Raw genomic sequence first — 26,067 nt, 5'->3', positions numbered from 1 at the left:
ATTTTACCCCTTGTTAATGGGTTATCAGTCAGAAATCAAAACTCAGAGGATACGGACGCTTTTTAGATTTTCAAATGGATTCAACCTATTTACCACTTTGATCTATTATTTACCAACACTCGCGCACATAAAATACATTTCTAAAACATACATTTCTGCTAAAATTTAAAAACTCGTGTCTTTTGTAATGTGAGATCAGGAAACACGCAAAACGATTCCACATCAAATAATGATCTTTTACAATTGTGATTTTGAGGTTTTCAGCCAAAGAAAAAACTATTACTATTATGTATCTTTTAATAAGCTAATGTTTTGGATCTTTGTCTAGTCAGGAAAAGTCTTGACCAATGCACATATTGTCCCAATTAGCGGACGTCATTGTCTCCGAGATCATGACTTGTGTACGTAATTCGGTGTTTATGACAAATGTTTAAACCATTTTGCATGAAATTGGTAGTGCTTTTTTACCCCATTTTTATGTAAACTGACACCCAAAACGACGGAAAAAATCCTTAATTGATAAAATACTTCCCAAAGGGACAAAAGGGATCATCGTTGGATAGCAAAAGTAAAAAATCCTATTAAAGAATGGCAATTTTTGCAATTTCAACTGGGTACCCCTTTCCAATTGTAGCTGAGGGTTTGCCAGTCTTGGTGAGGGTAGTTTTAACATAAGCGTACTGAATAGCACTTGTTGAATTTATTCACCTCTCCTTTTGCCTTTTTTTCTGGACCCCTTATGTGATGAAGGATTCCATATTTGTTTTTGTTAACACAGAAAAAGGTTCAGGACAGATGTATGGTCTTCCAGATGCTCCTCTTAACAGTCTTACTTTACGTTATCCATTCTTTGTTTTAACATTATATGATACAACGTCTTTCAGTGAGACTGACTCACCATAGTGCACAGCTTTACAATTAAGCCATCGAATTTTATTAAACTAAATCTGGGTGTAGAAGCTTTAAATTTGTTACAATTAATTAAGGTTTTCAGTTGAGATAAAAAAGTCAATGGCACGAGCGGGAATCGAACCCACGATCTTCGGCTCAATTCGCTGCTGCTCTACCACTTAAGCTATCGTGACCTCGATCCACTCGGACACCAACTTCCCATCTCAACCACACCTTTTGAATTTCCCCTCCTTTTTGCTATTTTTCAAAATTTATCTCTGTTTTTATATCAACTGAAAACCTTAATTAATTGTAAGATATTAATTGGTCAAGCGGACCACGAAACTAGTGAATTTAATAAGTTTAAAATGAAGTATANTATATATACATATAAATATAGCATGGGATAAAAATAAACAGAAATGTCTGTAATAATAAAATGCTCTAAAAAGTGTTTACTTTTAACGCAACATATAAATGAATAGACTAAATAGACAATAGATAAATAGCAACGAGACCACATAATAGTTCATAAAATTCATATGTTACATTTAACCAAGAAATAGTGGTTTATACAACCAAAAATATATGGATTAGATCCACCAGATTTCGTTGTCCGATTAACCAAATAACTACTTTCAATTAATTAATCTTTCTGTAAGTTATTAGTTAAGGTAAAAAAGCCAGTGTAACGAGCGGAATTCGATCCCACGACCTTCGGCTAATACGCCGCTGATCTACCACTTGAGCTATTGTGACTTCGATCCACTCGGGCACCAACTTCCCATCTCAACCACACCTTTTGAATTTTCCTTTTTTTTCCATTTTTGGGTTCGAATCCCGCTCGTGCCATTGACTTTTTTATCTCAACTGAAAACCTTAATCAAGTAAGATATTAATTGGTCAAGCGGACCACGAAACTAGTGACTTTAAATTTTTGTTAAAGCTAGTTCATAACGATTTTATAGTTCTAGTATTTCTCATCACAACGCATGCGTTATGACTAAAAATCCAACCAATTGGATTGAACTTATAGAAACGTTATTATGTTATTTTTCCTTTTGCCTTGATTCCTGCCAATAGTGCCAATTTTGGAATGCATGTTATCAAAAACATCATAAAATATATATAAAATTTGAATATTTGCTACTTAAAAATTGGTTTTCTCTTTATCAATTGAAATAAACATCACCTTTTTTGCATTAAGTTTTGATTTTCACCATATGTATATTTCATAAACATTATCGTGAATTTTAGATAATAAAGCCCAAAACGTCTCTGAAAACGTCTCCGAAAACATATCCCAAAACGTCTCTGAAAACAACTCTGAAAGGATCTCTGAAAACAACTATGCAAATAACGCAAAAAATATCTCAAAACATATCTCCCAGCACTAAAACATCGCAAGAGACATCGTTAAGAAAACATGATAAAAAATCAACCACAAAGGCACTCAAGGGAAACCGAAAAATTGTGAAAAATGTCCTAACCACAAATGCGCCAAAAACGACTACAAAACGGTGGTTATTTATGGAAATGGCAACGTACAAAATAAAACCCCATTTTAATAAAAAGCATGTCAATAAAACCAAACCATTCAAATCGAGATCGACTAAATCGTCTAAGGTAAATAATAGAAAATTTAATTATTTAGACAAATCAAGAAATTCAAACAAAGGTTCATTACTGTATTTTGTTATTGTTATTGCAGTCTACTCAAACAACAACAATAAAACCACGCACTAAAAGGCTAACAAAATCAAAGAAAAATCTTTTACCACTTCATGTCACAAAGAAAGCCAAAGAATCTACTAAAAAACCAACAAACGTATGTAATTTTAACATATATTTTTCTACCATAAGTTACACTTTATGTATGTTTTGTCAACAGAAATTCACCCACGCGAGTAGAGGACACTTAAAAGGGGTCAGTGTTATAGCATATATTTTTAATTTTTTGTATACAATTAAATGATTTTTTTAGACGCAATCCGCTTTGACGTCGAAGAAAAAATACTTGTACCAAAACAAGGGCAATTCTATAAAGAAAAAAACACAGAAAACAACCACCAAAACTGGACCAAATAATGTGAGTATTACTATAAATTTAAAACTTAAAAATCGCGTGTAACATTTATACTGCTGACTTTTTGAAACATAACCATACCTCACTACCATCTATGCAGATAAATTTTCTCTTCTAATCCTTATTTTATTCAAGCAACGTCAATATCCAATATAGTCTTGAGCATGACAAATTACATTGAAAAAACTTCCTTGCTCTCAACCGTACATCAAAAACATTGAGCAATCGATTTCCGTTCAAATCAGATACTTAGGACTTAACCTAGACACCAGACTGACGTGGAACCACACAACACTTGACCTAATCGCACCCCAATTCCAAACGTTCCATACCAAACTTTCGATCCATCCTAACCCTACATAAAAGTGCTTTTGCAATTCAAGAAGTACAAATTAAAAATCTTAAATGTTTTTCATTAATAGAAACACAAAACAAAAAACGCTTATTAGTGGCTAGGCTCAGGTTCCTACTTGAGGGGTTCCTGTAAACCATGGTTTTTCGATGGGTCGACGGATGCGCACCTCTTTCTATAAATTTAATTAAAATANATACAAATGAGTAATCCTGTAAACGTAAACAGAATATTTTATATAGATTTTTTTTAATGAAAACTTAAAATCCTGCATTATTTTCCGGACAACCCGATAGTTGCATAGTTGCAAGCCTTTTGCTCGAATCTTTATTTGCACGATATTCCGTAATATAATTTTAAAAAATTCTTGGTGCTGCCCCAATAAATTCTCTTAGGTTGTATGCGTATGTAAAACTGTGTTGGGCTGAGTATCCCAGGGAAAGAACTTTCCCAGTTTTGCTGTAATGTATGGTATTTGATGAAATGCGTCTTTCGTTCTTGCACATTATAAGGTATTGATTGAAATAAAAAAGCCAGTGTCACGACTCCAACTTCCCATCTCAACCTACCTTTCGAATTTTGAATTTGAAAAAATTACAAAAAGGGGGGAAAATTCAAAAGGTGGGGTTGAGATGGGAAGTTGGTGTCCGAGTGAATCGAGTCATGATAGCTTAAATGTTTAGAGCAGCGGCGTGTTGAGCTGAAGGTCGTGGGTTCGAATCCCGCTCGTGACAATAGCTTTTTTATTTCATTACGGATAAAGACTTATTAATAATGTTTAAAAGTGCAATGTAATGAGCTTTAATCGCTCAAAGTCAAATATTGAATTTCGTTATAATATATCTTATCAGAATATATATCCGTGTTAACCCTATCTGTGATATTGATGTTCTTTTTTATAGTCGTTCTTTTTCTGAACATATTCTCTCGGTGTTCTCCAAATGTTTTAGATTGACTGGTTTTATCCATAGAACCACTTTGACTACAAGAGTGTTGCAGTGGTTAAAAGTCATTATTTTGCACTAAAACATGGGAAGGTGTCCGAGTAGATCGACGTCACGATAGCTCAAATAGTAGAGCAGCGGCGGATTAAGCGGAGGGTCGTGGGTTCGAATCCCGCTCGTGACACTGCCTTTTTTATTTCAATCAATACCTTATATAAAGATTAATTAATTGAGAGAAGTTATTTGGTCAATCGGACCACGAAATCTTACTGACAACGATCGGTATACTGTTGAATAAAAATGTTGTTTCTTTTTTGTTGTGGCTAATTAAATTTACTAAATGATCTGTTAGAAAGTGGAAAACTTTAAAAAAAACCTTATTTAAACAAAAACGTCGGAAGTTTTAAATATAACAAGTGCAAACGTACTCTCCTTGAAGGCTTGCTCCTCCTATACACCTTTACAATTTATTCTATTTCTTTCCTATTCTGCTAAGTTTTCATTTTTATTTATTCCTTCTTTAACTGGTCAAACTGAGATGGACATTTTTAGCAAGATTGTCCTTTTTATTAAATTTTTGAAATCGTCCTATCTAAACAAAGTCGTTTCCAGTATAAACTTAATCTATAAAACAACTAAAAATGAAATAATTAAATCAAAACTACTAATACTTCTATCTAACAATAATTGTAATATTTAAATAACTTTTATTTTTAAAAATCATTAATAAAACGGAAAAAGGCTTATTTTTCCATTGTCTTCATACATATCATTAATTGATGTCATTTATTGTCTATTTAATTAAACCGGCTGTATTGGTTTTCAGTATCATGCAAAAGCGGGTTATATGAGAAAAAATTATCTTTCTTTCGTAAGTAAAAAAATATTTATTTTATCACAATGTTTTTATCAGGATGTTAACCTGAGCGCTTCCCAGGATATTTTCTCTCTAAGAGTGGAAAGGTGAAAACATCTATCTGACAATTTGCGCGAAATTTGGGTTCGGAAATACTAAACATTATATAAAATATATTATGGAGAAGAAATACTAATTATAATAAAATATAAAACCCTGTGAATAATGGAAAAAGTTGTCGTGCTGAAACTTACACTTACGAGTGATATAAAACTGAGATCTCGGTTGTTTTAAGGAAAAAGAAAGGTTGTTTAAAAAGAATGCAAATATGATAAGTTTGTTTTAATAAAATTTAATAGATATGCGCAATGTTTAAGGTCTATGGAACAACAAAAAGTTGGAAGTAATTTTTTCAATTGTACATGATCCTACAAGTAGAATTGGTCATTTGTTCTATCAGAACCTATTCTGATAGAAGTTTTTTATTAAACATGATATTATTTTTATCTAATTGTTATAAATGTTTTATTGACATGGTGCCACATCATTAAAAGGCTGAGGGTAGATGGCATACCACTTGGACAATTTTCTATCAATGCGAAAGCGATTTACTTTTATTTATTTTATTTTTTGTCTTGAGTCTTAAATCTTACTGCTGTCTCTACCAAAACAAGACTACTACAAGGATCTATAAGTTTTCAGAACTTGTAAACAGTTAGTAAACTATTCACCTATAAAATCATTAAAAACGACTAAAACGTTTTCTCTATTCACTTTCAAACAAGAGGATAAAAAAGAAGCTGCCCCAGCCATTCACCAGGAAAAATAACCTGAATTTCACAGCTCTTCAGGAATGCACACCTTGAAATTTTTCAAGGCAGATACTGTATAGAAGTTCAGTGCAAAATCGTGAAACGATTGTATGGTCTTACAAATTGTCAAAAAAATAAACCATTTTTGCAAATGTTAATCGTTTTCGAAATAAAGGGGGGGCCATCTTGTTGTTACAAAAAAGCATACCACCCCCCACTCGTCTTCAGTCTGACATAACTCAGAAATGGTCGATCTTATCAAAATTTGAATTCCAGTAAAAGTAGCATAAAATAAGCTCTGGAATCGAATTGTACGATAAAAAGTATGGGATCCTCATTTAAAATAACAAAATTAGTGTCATTTCCCAGCTTGATGAGAAAGTTATGTCTGTTACCACCAAACAATTCCTAGCCAAAATTAACTTGGGGTTTGTATGGGATCATTTTTGGCAAAGCTTAAACTTTATATATATAACGTTTAAGCTACACATACACATACATATACACATACATACACATACACATACATAAACACATACACATACATAAACACATACACATACACATACACATACACATACACATACACATACACATACACATACACATACACATACACATACACATACACATACACATACACATATACATTTACCATGTATGTATATCCAAAAAAATATTCTAGTAAGCGTTCAGGTTAATACCTAGTAAATAAACAATCAATAATTACAATTATTTTGTTTGTTTAGTTGCGATATTCTGGAACATTGAAACCGTCTTTAACGTCCAAAGGAAAAAAACTAGTTTCGACCAGCACAGAAGCTCCGGTACAAAATAAATCTAATATTTTAAACTGACATAATAACATTTAATAATAAGTAATATTCATTTATTTATTTTTAGATATGTAATCAAGCTACTACTACCGCACCGCCGACAACAACAAACTCAACCCCTACAGAATCCGATGTCACTGTTCCTTCTTTGAAAAGTTTCCACCATCAGAATCACTCGACTGTAAGAACGCTTTACAAACCTAAAGCCAAAATTTTACTAAAGTTTTTTTTTTCACCCAAGGTGGATCCAGAACCTTCTTCAAAGAGGCGAAGCACGATGAGACATCGACAGAAGAAAAACTTCCCGCCTCTCCTGCCACTCCGTAAATCCCCGAGCCGCCTCAGGATCTTCCATGTCCACCATGTTAAAGTAACACAATTTATTGTTATTTCTTATTAAGTATATTTTTTTACTTTCGACTCTTTTTTTTAATAGGTTCCTTTATCGTCTTTTATATCCACGGGAAAAACGACCCCAGAACCTTTCACATTCCCGCAAATCGAGGTAATTATCACAATTCGAAATTCGATAACTTGCCTTTGCTTTTTCAACTAATTCGAAATGTATCAGGACCAGATGCGCTCGTATTCGAAGTCCGACCTGACAGACAGACACCAAGTAGGCCGATATCTACAAAATAAACTGTTCAAACAAATTAATACAACTTCTGATTTTAATAGGCGTACGCAAGCAACAAATTGTTCGAAAAGTTAGATTACAACAGCACAGCTTTGAAAAGTTTGGTTAAAAAGCTTTCAGACGCCCATACGGATCATTCGACAATCGCCAAGCCAACAACAGAACGTTCATTTGTAATTTATTTTTTCATAACCAATAATAACTATTTTTCTAATATTATCATAAACTATTTTATTAACTAAAAAGAAACTGTGTCTTACGTTAACTTCCAGGTCACAAAAGGTAGCACGGAAACTGCTTCACCGGGAATAAATGAAACCGTCACACAAGCGGTAATGATCCATAAATTTTAATTGTTATAAATAATTCAATGGATTTATGTTTTCAATAGACAACTGTCAAGAATTCCACAAAACTTAACTTCTTCCGGAGGGCTGAAATGGCTATTCGTTCCTTGAAAAGGGGTTTGACAGAAGGCGGCATTACATATGTACAAAGAATAATTTAAACTTACTAATTTAATAATAATAAATATTGAATAAATTAATAAAACATTTTTTGTATCAGACTGGACATTATACCACGGAAGTGCCGCTAAGCCTCAAACTACTCCTAACTCATTCTCTTAGCAATCCAAGAAACCCTTTTGAAGAAGTGCCGGTAAGTTGTGTCTGAGTAATCTCGAAAGACAGTCAAGCTTTAACTTTATTATCATTTAACAGGACGAATCGAAAAAAAAGGACTTCGATGGGAGTTACATAACTGAATTCTTTGAGAAAAGCTTAACAGGACCGTCGAGGCGGATAGTAAAAAGAAGTGTCAACTTTCGACAAAACGTAAGCTCAAAAATATTAAACGTATATTATTTAAACCTAAAACTTTGATAATATCATAATACCTTAAGGAACCATGGTGATTGAGGGGTTAGGAAGGCCTACATATATTTGCACATAGAGTTCTGCATTAACCAACTACCTAACTGGTAGTGGACGATATGTCCTGTGTGACACCTAAAATATCAATGCTTACTTAACATCAATAAGAAAGCTCTCCAAAGAGATGGAAACTTAAATGGAATGACAAGCTACTAAGGTCGATATGAGCAGGTTATTTGAATTTAACCAAATCTCACAGACAAACATTAGTTCCAAAAAATAGTGAGAAAGAGGAAAACCCAATAGAAGAATAAGTAAAAAAAACACTATTTTTGGTACACTGGTGGGCAAGAACATGCGGGGTGGAATATTTTACATTGCTGTCGGATAGCCCGGCCCCAATTACAGAATTGCAAACTAAATAGGTTAGGCGCAAATAACAAAACCACACTCTTTTCAGCCCCAGTGTATGCAGGAGTAGAGGGGACCGAAGAAATGGATGCCCCTGGAAATTGTTACCCTTTGGTGGTATAGGGATCCATACTATCAACGAATATGTTAGAAAAGAAATAAGATTCTTGCTTTATTCGTAGTAAAAGTGAGAAAACAATGAGATTCACTTACTCGACACAAACCAAAAACCATCTGGTGAGATTAGGAAAGAAACTATAAAATTCTGCGAAGTCAGCAGGAAGAGGATTCTCGAAGAAAGACAGTGCTGACAAAAAGGGCAATTACAAAATATTGATATCAAACAACATGGCAGATGTTTCGACAAGGCAGAGGATATATAAGAGCCCCAACGAATAAATTAACAGACATGCTAAAATTATCCTCAGGACAAAATGCTTTGCGACGTACAATATAATTAAAAAAATCCTTCATCCATTGGAGCGCATCAGTATGAGCGAAAAGTACAAGAATGCAATAGCTCTCAAGGGGTCAAATTCTCCTAAATTTACATTGGCATCAACGTCAGTCAATTTACACCTTCCACCATATATCTCTTATAAACTTATAATACTTCAAGTTATTTTTTAAACTGTATAATAGTAAAAGTATTACCTTAAATACAAATAGTTTATTATTTTCTATTGGATCTACAGAGTGATGGACCAGTTCTCTATTATGTAGGCCTGCTTATTGTTGTTTTGATCTGACTGACGCGTTTGAGTTTTTCGATATCCTTAATGCTCTGTCTATTAGTCTGACAAACAGAAAAAATACTGTTTTCAGTATTAGAAATATCGATCAATTTTTCGCTTACGAACACTATATCAACGTATGATCTTGAAGCAGAAAAAACCAAATGTAGTTGCTACTGCCAAACTTTCGACCTATTTTATGGTCATTATCAGGGCAAAACAACCTAAAATATGTCTACAGATTAACATATTTAAGTTTTCAAAGGCGATCTCAAATTTCCTTGAAGACCAGTTCAGTCCCAACATTGCCAAGGACTGTAACAGCATTGCCTACAATTGATGACCTTAAAATAGGTCGAAAGCTTGGAGTAGCAACAGTATTTGCTTTCTTCTTCAAGACCATACTTAATCCAGAGTGTTTGTTCAAAAAAGATAGGCTGTTCAAAATAATCGGAAACGATCGAACATTGAATAATTTATGATTGTGTTATTTTAGCTAGACATCGGAAAAAAAGCTTTTGAAATGATATTCCTTCCGGAGTTTTTTAATGAAAACGGAAAAATGAAGCCCAAGGTGTTCAAGAGAAGCCATGAAATACTACCACAGGTATCGAAGGCTGTCTTTTTCTTTATTGATTTGTATTAATGTATATAAATTTTAGTCTACGACTGCGACATCTTCCTCGGTTGTCAGTTCTAAATTTGAAGCCACGACGGAGGTGGAGCCCAGTTTTCTCGGATTGCAAGGCGACGTTTTGAACATTAGTACAACTACTCCTGCAACTACGCGTGCCGTGACGACGCGAAGAAAACTCGTCGCACAGCGTAAAAACCACCGTACCTCATGGCAGGTATGATAGAAAAATAAAAAAACTACTTTTGTACTAAAGTCATCGAATTAAAAAAAATTCTAAATTTAGTCTTCGCCCAAACTTTACAACTATGGAGTTTTTTCGAGATTTCTCAATTCGACGGGACACGGTAAAAACAGGAAGGTACACAGAAACAGGCCAATGCATCATGCCAAGGTACCTTAACATTAATTATGCATTTTTTTCGTTTTTATATACATATCGGGCTATCAGTTTCAACTGGATAATTTAAAAGCTTAACTTTAATTGAATTACACAGGAAAATGACGATTGGAACATGCCGTCCTACTATATTCCTGAACGGTATAACTGGAAAAAAACAAAAACTTCAACAAGCAAAGTATGTCGTTTTTGTTCTAAATTGTGATAAATGAATCTCATAAATTAACCTTTACAGAGAAGGATAGAAAAAGTGGAAAACACGACTAGCAGCTTATCGACGACTTTGGAAAGCGAAAAACCGACATTTATGGTAAAATAATCTAATATTAATTAAATTTTGGCCATAATATAATAATTTTTTCTTGAAATTAGGCGGAAATTACAACAACAGAAATTCCAACGACTCTATCTCTTGAAAGTATTACGAATAACTTGACTTTATCTGCTACTGAACAAGTTCTGATCTACGGAACAACAGAACGAGTAAAAGTAAGTTTTTTGATCATTAGAAAATATTTGTTAATATTATTACAATATTATTGCTTTATTCGTACAAAAAATCTCAGATAATATCAAATCAACCACCACAGAGATAAACCTCAACCGAACAGTAATAGATGTAGAGACAGCGATAAAACTTTTATCCGAGGACAAATAAACACGCACAAGCCGAAGAACATAAGAATATACTAGAGAAAAAAATCACACAGGAACACACATTTAATTAATGTTAGAAACGACATATCCGCTATACTTGCAAATGCAGAGAAAAATTTATCGCATAGTAAGAGGAAAAATAAAAGAGAGATGTAAAGAACATGAAACCTTATTTAAAAAATACACGGAAGATCAAACTAAATGAATCGCCCCATAGAAATCCACCATGATCACTAATCATTATTGACAAAGTATTGGTTGAAATAAAAAAGGTAGTGCCACGAGCGGTATTCGAACCCACGACCCCATGTAAATAAACAATGGACACTGCGGGAAGAGATACGGGCCAATTGATGCCACTACTCCAACGTACAATTTTACTAAAAAGTAGAAAGTACTGATACCAGAACAGGAAGAAAGGGCCTGAGGAACAGCGCTAAAGGCAAATTCCTACTGGTAACTGACGGCTCCAAAACCGACAACGGTACGAGAGCTGGAGTTTTCAGGATGAACCCAAAGACCGAACTGACGGTAAACCTAGGTAAATACGCTACAGTTTTCAAGCCTGAAATCATCGCGATTGATAAACGCCAGAGACATAAAAAGGCTAGGAATACATTCCAGGAAGATAGACTGACGGAAGTCAGTGGTACCAACGACCTGGACATTCGGGGCATAGAGGCAAGGAAAAGTTAACATGTTGACCAAAGAGGGGGCCTGAAGCCTACTGTGGCTCTGCAGCCTACCCAAAATAGGATACATTTTAGAAAAGGATCCAAAACCTGGTGGAACAATACCACAGTTATGAGGCACGCGGAAAAATTCATAGGAGGATCCGCAAAAGTTACAAAAGAATTACTGGAAGACAACCGCAACCGTACCAGGATTCTGGTTAGACGCCTGACAGGGCACTGCCACATAAGAAGATACATGCACCAGATTTATTTATTTTATTATATTATTTTTTATCCCTATCCCTAACCTAACGTAAAAGAAAAAACTTCTTTTGGAGGAAGCGACATGGTTAGGGGCATTGTTAGGTAGCCGTGGATTTCATTTTCGTTAAAATTATTATTGAGGTCGGGATTGGAGGAGTATGTCTGATGGAGGAATTGGCTTTGTCAACATCAGACATGTCACTTAACGTCGCAACGGAAGGAAGGACTTACTAGAAGCCTTGATGATGTGAAGACATGATACATTCAACACTAACACTTATAAATACACAACTTATCAACAGTAAAAGAACCCATACTTAACCCATTAAAGACGCCAAGACAAGATTAAGCCGAAACAAAACTTGCACTTTCCACGTGATAAAAAAGATGATGAAATGTCGAAACGCGTTTCACAGACACAGTGAGGAAAAACAGACCAAAATGAATGGTGACGAATAAATTACAGATTCTCTCTTTTTCCACATTTACCAAGCTGCATGACAATATTTGAAGAATTTACAGTTTGAATGGAATCAACCTTTCAAAACTTAATAAATTTATTTAAATATTCATTGAAATTATTATATAATACAAAAGTGCAAGCCTGTCCTTGATCGAGGGCAGCGTTTTGTCGTAATTTAACAGTTTACTCTGTAAATAGTACAGAATATACAGACAGTTAGAGACATATTTCCTTACTTGAACATATTAATGCTTTTTGCGAGCAGAACTGCAATTTTGAACTTCGAGGGCAAACTAGTACGATGAATAAATGTGTAAAATTAATCACAAACGCTTCTGTGTAATTATAATTCTGGAGCACTCCTCTCCCCCACTCTTGTCCCTTTCAAGTCGATCTAATTGATTTGGTTAACTTTTATGTAAATTTTGATAGATAAGATATCACTTATTTACATCAATAATCAAGGTCCTACTTTTCAGGATATTTTAGGATCGTTTGAATACAGATTTTTCTAAATGTCTATGATCGCATTTTAAAAAAATGAACATAAAAACTCTAAAGATTTGACTGTTGATATATTTTTTTTTTCTACGGCGTTTATTTTAGGAGGATGTTACTGCTAGGAGAAAAAGGCGTTCTCCTCAAAATCTGGAAATAGATCGTAACATAAGTGAACAGTTTCGCCGACAAAAGCGCATGGTAAGCTTTCACTTTAAAACTTTTTATCTTTTTTGGCTTTTTTGCTTGTAATAAATTTTGATTTAATTCCTTGGGGGGGGGAACTCCTCTCTTCGAGAAAATATAATTGGACAAGTGGGGAGAGAGTGAGCTATGTGAAAAGGAGGCAAGGTTTCGGTAATGTTTTCTCACGGCAAATGAAAACTTGAGCTTAATGCTCTGGTCAAAATAAATAGTAAATGAAAACTTGAGCTTTATGATCTGAACAAAATGAACTCAAATCTATCGGGATTCAATACTTGATTGGTCATCCGTTGTTCTGGCCAATCCACAGCATCAACCACATAACATTTTAATCCATATCCATAAAAAATTGCCTACACCGTGTTAACGAACAAATAGTTAAACAATTAACTTGAGGATTTTTTAAAATTTGCAGTACTGTGCAACTACCTTTAATTCGGTGCACTGAGAAAGAATATAAATACACAATTAAAAACATAAGTAGGAAAATTACTCATTGGCAGTACTCCAATGTTGTCCATTGAAATAATAATTGAGTCACTACCATTGAGTAGGTCATCGTAGCTTCAGTCAACGAAGAGGATTAGAAAAAATTTGTTGAGATGCGAGTTTCTGAATTTGAGAATTGAAGGTGATTAAGAGAATTTTTATGAAACTTGTGATGAACAAAAAGCATATTCGTGGTGTTTCGTTGGAGGACATAAAGTGGAGTACCAAGTTTTTCTACGTTTAAGGATTTGGCAGTTTGGATGCGGTGGATATGGCTGAACACCAAACTTTCAATTTTTAAGTTTATATCGGCTTCACTTTCGCGCTATAAAGTACCTATTTAATTGTGAAAGGAAAATAAGAGCGATTTTCCAGCAGTCGTACAACTGATCTGGTTTGATTCATAAATTCTTGCGGCTTTAATGTACAGTTGTTTAATGCTTTTTATTTTTGCTTAACGCTTTTTATCAAATCACAAAGTCAAGTTATTATCCTTTTCAAATCCCAGGAGTAGGAATGTCATTCTGTACAGGTATTGACACCAATAAAATATTTGTTTCGCTGTTTATTTTTCTTACTGGAAATTTCTGTTTAAGCTTGTTTTTACAATGCATACAGTCTGCAGTGTCCAGAATCAAAGGCAACTACAATTCTAATCCATTTATATTTAGTGGTCTAATTAATAATGTTAATTATTACAATTAATTATTCTTTTTATGTAAGGTCTAGGTTGAGATGAAAAAGTTAAAAACTTCGGCTCAATACGCCGCTGCTCTAACCACTTAGCTCAAGTCATAATAGCTCAAGTGGTTAGAGCAGCGGTGTATTGGAGCCGAAGTTCGTGGGTTCGAATCCCGCTCGTGACTCTACGTTTTTCATCTCAACCAAGACATTATATAAAAAGAAATTAATGGATACAATTCTTGTCCTAACACAACCTAAGTTATATAGTTCTTCCGTTAACATCTGCAATTTTGTTAATTCTTTCAGATGCTACTGCTTTAAAAAACATTCCCATCGAATCGAGGACTTACTGCTTAGCCCATTATTTCTATCTAGTTTTAGGCTATCTGGTATGCCCAAAAGGGTTCAGGGCCGATAGGTGTTCTCATAAAACTTTCCTCGGCCGATTTATAGGCCTCTCTTCGACCTGAGCAATTTTATTTTTGCTCCCAATGTCTGACAGTGCAATGCTGCAATCCCGAACAGCTCTGGACTTTACTACCAATTAGATAGACGCCTGTAGTGCAACTTGGCTGTTAGTGAAGATGACTGTTATATATGTATTCCTTCTTCAGGGTTGTTATTACACCTTTGTTACCAATACTGATAGGTTTAAGCACATTAGTTAGTATAATGATGTCTGAGTTTTAAAACGTTTGAATTGTTTATTTTTTTATTTTTTTTATAAATACAATAAATCAATATAATTACGAATACATTTAATATCTAAGAGCTTTTCCAATTTGTTTCAATACTTTACCCCAAAAAAATAATCTATAAAATTTTCTTGTGTATTAATGTTTCCCTAATTCATATTTATAATTCAAGATACATTACAATTAATTAAGGTTTTTAGTTGAGATGAAAAAAGTTAATGGCACGAGCGGGATTCGAACCCACGATCTTCGGCTAGATACGCCGCTGCTCTACCACTTGAGCTATCGTGACCTCGATCCACTCGGACACCAACTTCCTATCTCAACCCCACCTTACGAGTTTTCCCTCCTTTTTGCCATTTTTCATCTCAACTAAAAACCTTAATTAATTGTAATGTATTAATTGGCCCAGAGGACCACGAAATGAGTGAATTTAAGAATTAAAATGAAGTACACATCACTAAAGCTCTCCGTGGCCATTTCATTTGTCGTCGAGAATCCAATCCGATTACACGACATTTGAAAAATGGTAAAAAGGAGGGAAAACTCATAAGGTGGGGTTGAGATAGGAAGTTGATGTCCGAGTGGATCGAGGTCACGATAGCTCAAGTGGCAGAGCAGCGGCGTATCTAGCCGAAGATCGTGGGTTCGAATCCCGCTCATGCCATTAACTTTTTTTCAACTCAACTAAAAACCTTAATTAATTGTAATGTATTAATTGGTCAAGAGGACCACGAAATTAGTGAATTTAATTCAAGATACAATTTATATTACAACATTTTTCAAATTATGATTTCTCGGTTTTTATGATGCTTGCGAAATAGTATTAATTTTTTTGAAAGCAGTTTGTTCACATATAAATGAAATTAAAATGAAATAATTTGTTGTGGTTTATAGAGAAATCTCAAAGAATTTCAGTCGGAGGAGGACGATGAGGATGAGTACGAATTCGGACATAGGAAGCATGCACTCGGTAGTTTTATGTCGCTTATGACCGGAAAACTCGGTGATCAAGGACGGTTACAAGATATTAAGGTAAAAATTTTAATTAATTTAAGATAAAGTTAAAATATCAATCTTTATTTGTACGAGTTATGGAGATAAAAGGAATTTTTTCGTTTTACTTTCAGACGAAAATTGCTCCGAAAGAATCTGAAAAGCCCCCTTTTAGAAAACTACCGCTGGAACCGATAAGGGAAAAACTGAGGAAAGTGAAATACAGGGGGAAAGTTTTAAAATTAGACGAAATACCGACAAATGAAAAAGAAACGAATCCGCTCAAAGTCAATAGGCGTCCCATTCAAACGGAAAAATTGACCTCTGAGGTTTTTAATTTTGTTTTGTCATTATACGTTAATTTTAATTTTATTTAACAACAAATCTTTGTTTCTTTTTGTACAGGAAATATCGGATAACAGTTCGACATCAGTTGAAACAAACCATAACGTAACGGTCATGGTTGAAACGACCACTGAAAAAATCCAAAGGCCTTCATCAACACAGAAAATCCACGAATTCATCGGTTCCAAAATCGTAAGATACCTAACCAAATAAATATTTTAAAATATAACGCATTCTTTGCTTCCAGAAAGCCGACGCTCTTAAACCGCACAGAAGCAAATTTAGGTACCATTCAAACCGCCTTAGGAACTTCGGAAACGTGAGTGCTTAACATAATTGCTGTTTCTTGCTTATGTCGTACACCGCAATGTTCATTGCAAATTTTCCAGGCTAATAACGACAAACCTCACTTTCCCACCACCATCACCTATTCCTGGTTTGCCATACGACCTCTTGCAGGATAGACCCAGTAACAATAGCGCATCAGTGTTTGAATGAATGGCTTTGCGTTCATCTTGAAAAATATAAATACGCTTAAGTAATAAATTAAACGATTAACTGCTTAATTGGTTTATTTCGTTTTAAGAAGGAAGTTCTAATCATCTTTTTTTATGTATATATGTTTATCTCTTTTTAATCTCAAATTTGTGCAGTAAAACTATGCGAGCTATAGTGAATAACAATATTAATTTGTAATGTTACTAATACTTATGCTTTATATTGTACATTTTTTTAGCATTATTAAAACAACATCTATTTTTAAATTGAATGAGACTGAATATACTATATGAGCTTTACAAGTATTCAAACTCGTTCAATTAAAATAAAAAGTACTATATTGAAATGATTCCATTCCTTTATACCATCTTGATGAACAACAATCGAATAAACGGTTGAAAGTAATTCCAAAGTTAAATACCAATAAATCTTTTCTCCGACTCCTTTTTCTTTTAAAAAATATGTCTCCAGCTATTTAATATTCAACAAAACATGAAATCCCCACAATTTCTATTATACCGTAATGCCCGACCGGCCATACTCCAATAGTAAGATTCACACTTAATAATAATAAGATTATAAATTTAATTTAAATTAGACCGAATAGTACAGTATCTTGTATTAATACATAATAATTAATTTGTGTTAATTTGAACTACGTTCTCGATGATTACGAATGTTTTTCAATTAATTCATCTTTATATAAGGCATTTGTTGAGACAAAAAAAGTCAGTGTCACGAACGGGATTCGAACCCACGACCCTCGTGTAAATACGCCGCTGCTCTACCACTTCAGCTATCGTGACTACTATCGGACACTAACTTCCCATCTCAACCCCACCTTTGAATCGAAGACACGATAGCTCATGTGGTAGAGCGGTGTATTTAGCCGAAGGTCATGGGTTCGAATCCCGCTCGTGACACTGACTTTTTATCTCAACCAATGCCTATAAAGATTAATTAATTGAAAAACGTTATTCGCTCTATCGGACCACGAACTCTAATGAATTACGAATAATTTTGAAAACTTTAGAAATATTAGGATTAAAGATAACAACAAAAAAATTGTAAAAGTAAAACTTTTATAAATTTTATATATATAGAAATCGTTTTACTTCCTTAAAAAACCCGTTTTAATAGGAAATCGGGCCAATAGGAAATTCGTTTTTTAATGGCCTTAATAGCAGTTTGTTTACAAGTTTTGAAATGCTATTTATTTTTTACTGCAGCCTTTGTTTTGATATGAAAAAGTTTTATCAGGATTTAAATTACTAATCAATGGAAGACTTCTTTGGAAAAACAATTTAAACGACTTTCTTTGTAGTCTTCCGTTATCCTATGGACGATATTGTATTTGTCATGTCAATATTTTTTTTTAATAACAAATATGTAAATAATTGTTTCATATTTGAACTTTTAAAATTACAATCTCTGACTCAAAGGTTTCTAATTAAATGTTCTAAACTTCTGGAGAATACAATTGGGAGTTGATGACCAAACATACAATTTTTCTTGTAGAAAACATATTCATAGAATTTCTTATATTAAATATTTTTCTAAGCATAATTTCAATCGTTTAACGTTGAAAATCCAGTAGAGTATGAAAAAATATGTAAGATTGTAATTTATGAAATTAGATATATAAAAAGTTATAAAAACCTAAACACGCTTCCAGAAAAGTAGGCCAGAAAGATTTCTTTTAAAAGCCGAAACAAAAAATTCGGATTCGTTATAAGCACCCTTGAAACCTATAAATAGCACTGTTTTAGTAAATAAAAATAGAACTTTTGGGCTAAATAAGCCGAGGTAAATTTGTTTTTATTCCATTTCCTGTGTTGTACTATAAAAACAATTCATAATTGCTCTGAGATTGATATAAGGCTGTATTTCTCGTCATTAGTCCACAATTTTTGGGTTTTATGCTAGAATATGTGAGTAGAAAGGACGAAGTAAAAAAAAACTCCGCAAATAATTTATTTTAAACTTCGGGATTTATTTACGGAGATCAGATTTAGGCCATTGCATGTAGGTTTAATTATTCTAAATCCGTCTAAAGTTTCCCTTGGATGGGTGGAGTCGTTTCAAAGTTAGCAATATTTTTGTGAATTTCAAAAAATTAAGGGTTTTTAATAGCCAAAAATTTGTGGTTTGTGAAGGTAGATGAAACTTTTTTTTTATCCTTCTTTGCTAAAACACGAAAATCTGAGTCAATCTGAGAACGACCAATTTGAGTTTCTATTGACATACAACACGTATAATATTTTGTGACCAAGCAAACCTAGCAAAATATTTTTTAGCAAGAAACAATCTCGATAGTTTTCTGTACTGAAATGCAATTGAGGTAATAGAAAATTACAAAAATAGTGTTAACTTTACATTAACTCCTCTTTTATAGAAAATGTTAGCAAGAGTACACGATAAACGCGAAGTATTAGCGCAAACCTGTCCTCTGTAAACAAATGCGTACTAGAGATAAAAAAATAATACGTATTAGGGTTTTTTTTGTTGATTTTCATCCTTATTTTTCTAGCTAACGGTATAAAATCTGAACTTTGTTGAATAATCCGAAAGAAGATTTACCACCTTTGAAACGATTTCAATATCGTGAAATTTGTAGAATATCCTGAGTAGTTAATTATTTTTAAGAGGAACACGGGAGAATTGCTTCTGGCCAATCGAGTAATAAAATGTTCATTATTGTTTTCAACAAAAATTCGTTTTATGAGACTTAGAAGAATGCTTAACACAAATCTGGTTTGTTTTTTGTCCAAATCAACTGATATAGAATAACCTTCAAATGCATACTCAAGAAAACCATATTTAAAAAAAATCAAAACCTATCAAACCTATCACCAAAAAATGTTCATATGTATCGGTGATCCCACGTCCGTAGCCTGTCTTTTGGGATCAAAGGCGCCTGGTAAGAGTTGTAATTCTCTAACCAACATATTTTTTCGCGCCCTTTATTATTGTTTCCCAGATGATGAGTTTGGCCCCATTCATCTGTCATTTTGAACAGATGACCAAATTCGAGTTTTGTATTTTGATAATTTCCCTGTAATATTATGTCTAGAGTTAGATTTTTTCACTTCTTATTGTTTCCATTCAAGCTTCTTTACATAGCTCTTTACATCTCTCTACCTATTTTGTAAGAGACCAGCAATAAGTCTGGAACTCATAAGACACGAAACTACACATAATTCGTAAATTGTACCTGTCTTCATGGGAGTTATTTGGATTTTTCATTATATGTTTTAATGCCCAGTAATAGAAAATATACGTGTAATTGATTTTTTTTCTGTAATAGCTGACTAATGTGTATTTTTTCTTGGCACAATTTTTCCATTTATCTTCACTCCTGTAATTTTTCCGGTTATCGTGAAGTATTAGCAAACAGAGCCAAGTTTTCAGCAATTCTTGTGTGAAAATCTTTTCCCATTGATGTTTTAAATGTCATAGCAAACCAAATGATCTTTTAGCCGAGCCGGTATGGTTGAGCTTGTCGAACGTGCTGGTCGTCGGTTCCATTCCGACCGTCGCCCTCTCAATTTCTGTCCCTTGACAAAAACAAGTTGGTGCCCGATACGTACTCCGTAATTAATAAAAAATAAAAATTAATAAAAAAAATTTAAGTTAACAAAAAATCTTTCTTATGTAAATTTTATTGGTGACATTGCATTATTTATTTAAACTGAAAAATGTACATATAAACAGTAACATAATTATGTGTATTATTAACTAAATAAATATTGTCTTTTTAACAAACTCCCATTGAAAGAAGACCTCTCACCACTGCAATAATTTATCAAATATATTTCCATTAAAAAACCGTTCAAATCTTAATAACTAAACATTAATAACATTTTTTTCAATTAATTAATCTTTATGTTAGGTATTGGTTGAAATGAAAAAGTGTAATGAGCGGGATTCGAACCCACGACCTTCGGCTAAATACGCCGCTGCTCTACCACTTGAGCTATCTTGTCTTCGATCCACTCGGACACCAATTCTCCATCTCAAACCACAACCGTTCGAAATTTCCCTCTTTGTCCCATTTTTTATCTCAAGATTAATTAATTGAAAGAAGTTATTTTATGAATCGGACTATGAAATCTAATGGAATTAATAACATTACAAAACTTGTAAACAGCGAAAATTCATATTGCCATAAAAAAGATTCTATTTCAATTTTTGAAGAAAAAAACATTTTTCTATGATTTTTTGATTTTTTCAGTTTTGTCCTTAGTACTGGACATAAAAACCCCTTAAGAATTGAACTTTCCGATTAAAATTTTTAAATTGAAACCAAATAAAACAATCAAGCAAAAGATATTAAATTTATTTACAAATCTGAGGTGTTTTCAATAGCGAAAAAGCATATTTTGTACATTCGTTTATTTTAAAAAAATCATTGATACTGGTTCTATTTTGCTTGATTTTAAACTCGCCTACTAATACTATTACAGCTTGATAACATATGATAAACGCTTGCGAATAGATCGATATAATAAATAACTAAATTCACTAATTTCGTGGTCCGCTTGACCAATTAATATATTACAATTAATTAAGGTTTTTAATTGAGATAAAAAAGTCAATGGCACGAGCGGGATTCGAACCCACGACCTTCGGCTAGATACGCCGCTGCTCAAAAAAAGGAGGTTTGAAAAATAGCAAAAAGCAGGGAAAATTCAAAAGGTGAGGTTGAGATGGGAAGTTAGTGTCGGAGTGGATCGAGGTCACGATCGCTCAAGTGGTAGAGCAGCGGCGTATCAAGCGGAAGATCGTGGGTTCGAATCCCGCTCGTGCCATTGACTTTTTTATCTCAACTAAAAACCTTATTTAATTGTAATAATAAATAACATATAAATAACAGTATTTAATTAAAGCGAAGTGCTTTTTAATCAGATTGATCTAATGTGACTGTAATTAATTTTGTTTAAAGTTTATTAGAAATTGATGTTTTTAGCTTTTGTACGTGCTTTACCAGTTTCAACAAAAGCATAGAATTTTTAATACATAAACTTTCATGTATAAATGTACCCCAGTGAATATTTATTTACCAAAAGGTTGCATGTTTCCAATCAGCCTTGAATTTTTGTTTCCTATGCTCATCAACTTAAAAGGTTTTGTCACGGGGTGATTTTTTTTATACTTCGCCAAGTCTGAAATTTTGCCCACGAGAGGCTAAGAGGACGGTGACAGAGTCGAGTTTCAACAGGTTTCAGTTCCTTCGGCCCTTCGTGACTCGCCCTTGGTTAAATAGAAGCGGTCGTTTCCGAATCACTAGTTTATTTACTCTTTCGTTTCTCCGACGGTATCATCTGAAGTTATCAGAACAAATGATGGATTATTGCAAAACCACCCTAAATCATCGAGTGTTGTATAAACAAGAGAAGAAGAAACAAAGAGTACGACAGCAATTATATAAGGACATAGAAAATTATAATAATTTTTTTAATAACAATTCACATTTTATGCAACGTGGTGGTGGACGAGAGATTGGGGTTTCTGACTCTTAGTTGCCACTCTAACGGTTCTGGGTTCAAATCCCGTCAAGGCCATAAAATTTTGATTAGAATTGTACGAAAAAAGTGTAAAGTGGTTTGGCCTCCCCAAGTATAAAGGTTACTAAGGGTACTTGAAAATGAACCGAAAATTTAAAACAAAAAAGCTCTCAAATGTTAAATATACAAGATAAACTACATTATCAATGGCCAATAATAATATTTTTACAGTTGAAAATGAATGTTTTTTTAATAAAACTATGTGAATCAGGTTTTCGTTTCTCAATAATGCCTCTTTTTATCAGTTATCAAAATTTACAAAAGCATCAATATATATGAATTTCAGACTTTTTTCTCATAACTAATGTCAATTGAAAAAGTTTTTTAATAAAATCATTATTTTATATTTAACTTTTGCCTTGCGGAAAGACGACGTTTACCTGCGTTCTAAACTGCAAAACTCTGGACCTTTCCCTGGTAGTTATTTAGCAAAAAGCCCCTCGAAGCTGATTTGCTCTTAAACGCGTAAAAATCCCTGTATTAGTTTTAACTTTGTGCCGAAACCTTTTCTTTCCATTGGTTTTCATGCCGGAGGAAATTTGGCCGAAGACGGGATTAATTTAACCGGGATAGAGCCATCGTTTGACCCTTTGAAAGCAAATAATACATCTTTTTGTGTGAAAAGGGTAATTAAATTGATCAGATTTAATTAAAACGCAGAGAAACGGCTTAACGTTCGATTGACCCGCGGTTTATTTCATAATATAAATGTTTTAAAATATTATTATAAAATTGTATTATTATTAGATTATCTATATAATTGAAACCATAAAAATACTTATGTATCAACTATTTGCTTTTTAATTGTCGAACATACATTTGTCTAGTCTTTGTCTTACGGTTTAAGCAAAACACAAACGCCTCAGAGCGACGTGACACAATTTATAATTAATTAGTGGTTAAGTGAATAACCACTTTTGAAATGTTCTAGCTCGAAATTAATGAAGAAACTAAACCAAAATACCCTCGTTATAAAGTCGGGGTAAGTAATACTTATTAAACAATTATGTAAATATATTACGCTGAAGTTTTTCTAATTAAAAAAAAAACTCAACTTAAAAGTTAAATTGAACTGTTTAGTTCCAGAAAACAAAACGCCCGAGAACCACCCGCACACAATACACATCAGAGGTAAGTTTTCCAAGTATTTAAATATGTTATTAACCGTAAAAATTTGCTATTATTAAACATTACAATTTCATCAAGTTTTGTTGGATTTTACTAAATACGGGTCAACTGAGGCCGATCTGTACGCTTCTTGAGCCCATTGAAGTGATGTACATGAAAATTTATAATTTTAACAAGTTGTTTAAAAATTACACTGTTGAAATATTTTAGCACTTGACAACAGAAGCGATTACAACAAATCCGCCACGTAAAAAAGCTAGGGTGAGTCATAATTATTTTTTTAAAAAGTGTGTATACAAATATTATCAGTATCAAACAACAACCAAATTAAATTTAAAACGTCGCAGAAAACAAAACGGCCGAAAACGTCGCTCAAAGAAAGCACAAGTGAGGTAAGTTTACAGCACAAACTAGCTATATTTAAATCTATTTCCCATATTTCCTCCTGCAGGCCCATCAGCCTGCTTCTTCTGATGTCCCAAATCCTTGGAAGACTTCTTATCAAATTATTTACCTATCCTAGATTCACATGAAATCATTCCTTGTCACCAAGTCGGCTCCCGTGCCCATTGGTCCAAAAAGGCATGGGTTTTTAGTGACTTGATAGCAATAGAAATTATAAATGATGGGGTGAGTGTGGAGTTTAATCCTTTTTAAAAAATATGGTTCCTACTCACTTTAAGTTGTTTCGCAACAATCCGGATTTCGAGCCCTTTAGCTCATCGTCAGGTTGAAGGGTTTCCACAAACACGTCTCTCGACATGAATTGCAGAAGTGACTACAGAAGTGACTTCTGCAATTCATGTCGAGAGAGGTGGTTGTGGAAACCCTTCAACCTGACGATGAACTAAAGGGCTCGAAATCCGGATTGTTGCGAAACAACTTAAAGTGAGTAGGAACCATTTTTTTTTAAGTCTTGATAGCAATTCCTTAGCTCCAGAGACAGTATTACTTGACCTTGGTTTTTGATAGGGTCTAGATCCTAGGATGTATGCTTAAAGGTTCCTACCAACCCCTTTATTACTTTATCCCGTGCTGGTACTTCAACGGATGCTCACCAGACCAACACAAGCCGGCGTCCCACAAGGGAGCTTTTTTGTCCCATCCTGTATACCATTTATGCTGTTGACTTTCCAATACAACACAACAGCGTAAGCACAACCTTTAGCATTACCTTAACAAGCAAAGTCTAACATCCTAGAACAACTCGAGTTTTCTCCCCCTTCACTATACACATGGATACTTAGGCCTATATTTTGACTATAGACCGACGGCCCTCACAAGATTTATGAGACAAAAACTTAACAGAAGACTTAGATAACTACGAAGACTTCTCAGCAATAGAAAATATATTTTTACTGCATTGCTGCAATCCTTTGGAATTCGGAGTGGAATTAGCTCATCTAATCCTTTCTTTCATCGTTCTCAGATGAATAGTTTTATGTCCTTCCTAGGTCACTAACCTCCTTACTATCTAAAACGACTTCAAAAGTCCTTTTAGCAACGAACAGATCCGATCTCGATTCCAAAAGTTCCACAACAAACTTTTCATCCATCCTATTTCTACTGCCCAAACCCTGTCTACACCTTACCATCCCGAGAAGATGATTTGCAATAAATAGATGTATATGTACAGCCTATAATTTTTTATTTTATTTCACACTTTGCATTTTTAAATGTAAAACGCATTAATTATTTGTAGAAACTAACATAATTTTGAATGTTCTAGTATAAAATTAATGAGGAAAATACAACAAAATCAGGAATTAAAGTTAGGGCAAGTACAATTATTAAAATTAACCGATAAAATATTACAAAATCATCAAATTTGGCAAAAAATTTACGTCACATTTTATTTACAGAAAATCGAAAAGCATCCCAAAACTACCCCCGCGCAAGGCATGACACAAGTAAGTTTAATGTTGAAAATTCTTAAACATAAAATGAGAAAATCATTTTACTTTAGTAATTGGCATATTGAAAACAAACTTTGCCTGATATAATTAAAGTAGGAAATAATTACTTTTTAAATGTTCTAGCCAGTAATGAATGAAGAATATACAACAAAGGCAATCTACGTGAAAGTAAGTTCCAATCAGTCGTTAAATAATCTCTAAATTAAATAGACTAAATAAACATTGAGATAATTAGATGTTTAAAAATTATAATTAACATTTAGCTTAATTTCAGAGAAAGAAACGACCAAAGAATAACCACAAGCAAAATACAAATAAGGTAAGAATAAACTTTATTAAATTCACTAATGTCGTGGTCCGCTTGACCAATTAAACATTACAATTAATTAAGGTTTTTAGTTGAGATGAAAAAAAGTTAATGGCACGAGAGGGATTCGAACCCACGACCTTCGGCTAGATACGCCGCTGCTCTACCACCTGAGCTATCGTGACCTCGATCCACTCGGACATCAACTCCC

At 33.6% G+C, this 26,067-nt stretch overlaps 1 protein-coding gene across 1 annotated transcript in view; it reads left to right on the top strand.

Annotated features, from left to right (window-relative positions):
- LOC106666531 overlaps positions 1-26,067 on the top strand; it is a 67,754-nt gene that overhangs the window by 38,736 nt on the left and 2,951 nt on the right. The window contains exons 78-111 of the mRNA XM_014393807.2: positions 2,149-2,517; positions 2,603-2,719; positions 2,783-2,818; positions 2,876-2,980; positions 5,100-5,144; positions 6,691-6,768; positions 6,845-6,958; positions 7,019-7,147; positions 7,214-7,282; positions 7,349-7,396; positions 7,459-7,590; positions 7,690-7,749; positions 7,809-7,907; positions 7,985-8,077; positions 8,140-8,253; positions 9,934-10,044; positions 10,100-10,288; positions 10,358-10,465; positions 10,569-10,649; positions 10,707-10,781; positions 10,844-10,960; positions 13,136-13,228; positions 15,997-16,134; positions 16,230-16,424; positions 16,501-16,632; positions 16,688-16,759; positions 23,437-23,487; positions 23,586-23,636; positions 23,844-23,894; positions 23,981-24,025; positions 25,363-25,410; positions 25,496-25,543; positions 25,673-25,717; positions 25,824-25,868. Of these exons, the coding sequence (XP_014249293.2) occupies positions 2,149-2,517; positions 2,603-2,719; positions 2,783-2,818; positions 2,876-2,980; positions 5,100-5,144; positions 6,691-6,768; positions 6,845-6,958; positions 7,019-7,147; positions 7,214-7,282; positions 7,349-7,396; positions 7,459-7,590; positions 7,690-7,749; positions 7,809-7,907; positions 7,985-8,077; positions 8,140-8,253; positions 9,934-10,044; positions 10,100-10,288; positions 10,358-10,465; positions 10,569-10,649; positions 10,707-10,781; positions 10,844-10,960; positions 13,136-13,228; positions 15,997-16,134; positions 16,230-16,424; positions 16,501-16,632; positions 16,688-16,759; positions 23,437-23,487; positions 23,586-23,636; positions 23,844-23,894; positions 23,981-24,025; positions 25,363-25,410; positions 25,496-25,543; positions 25,673-25,717; positions 25,824-25,868 (3,303 nt within the window). The remainder of the gene's footprint in view (positions 1-2,148; positions 2,518-2,602; positions 2,720-2,782; positions 2,819-2,875; positions 2,981-5,099; positions 5,145-6,690; positions 6,769-6,844; positions 6,959-7,018; positions 7,148-7,213; positions 7,283-7,348; positions 7,397-7,458; positions 7,591-7,689; positions 7,750-7,808; positions 7,908-7,984; positions 8,078-8,139; positions 8,254-9,933; positions 10,045-10,099; positions 10,289-10,357; positions 10,466-10,568; positions 10,650-10,706; positions 10,782-10,843; positions 10,961-13,135; positions 13,229-15,996; positions 16,135-16,229; positions 16,425-16,500; positions 16,633-16,687; positions 16,760-23,436; positions 23,488-23,585; positions 23,637-23,843; positions 23,895-23,980; positions 24,026-25,362; positions 25,411-25,495; positions 25,544-25,672; positions 25,718-25,823; positions 25,869-26,067) is intronic.

The sequence above is a fragment of the Cimex lectularius genome, unplaced genomic scaffold, assembly GCF_000648675.2.
Source record: "Cimex lectularius strain Harlan isolate CLEC.00 unplaced genomic scaffold, Clec_2.1 scaffold319, whole genome shotgun sequence".
Taxonomy (NCBI): Eukaryota; Metazoa; Arthropoda; class Insecta; order Hemiptera; family Cimicidae; genus Cimex; species Cimex lectularius.
This window is presented reverse-complemented; position numbering and strand designations above follow the sequence as displayed.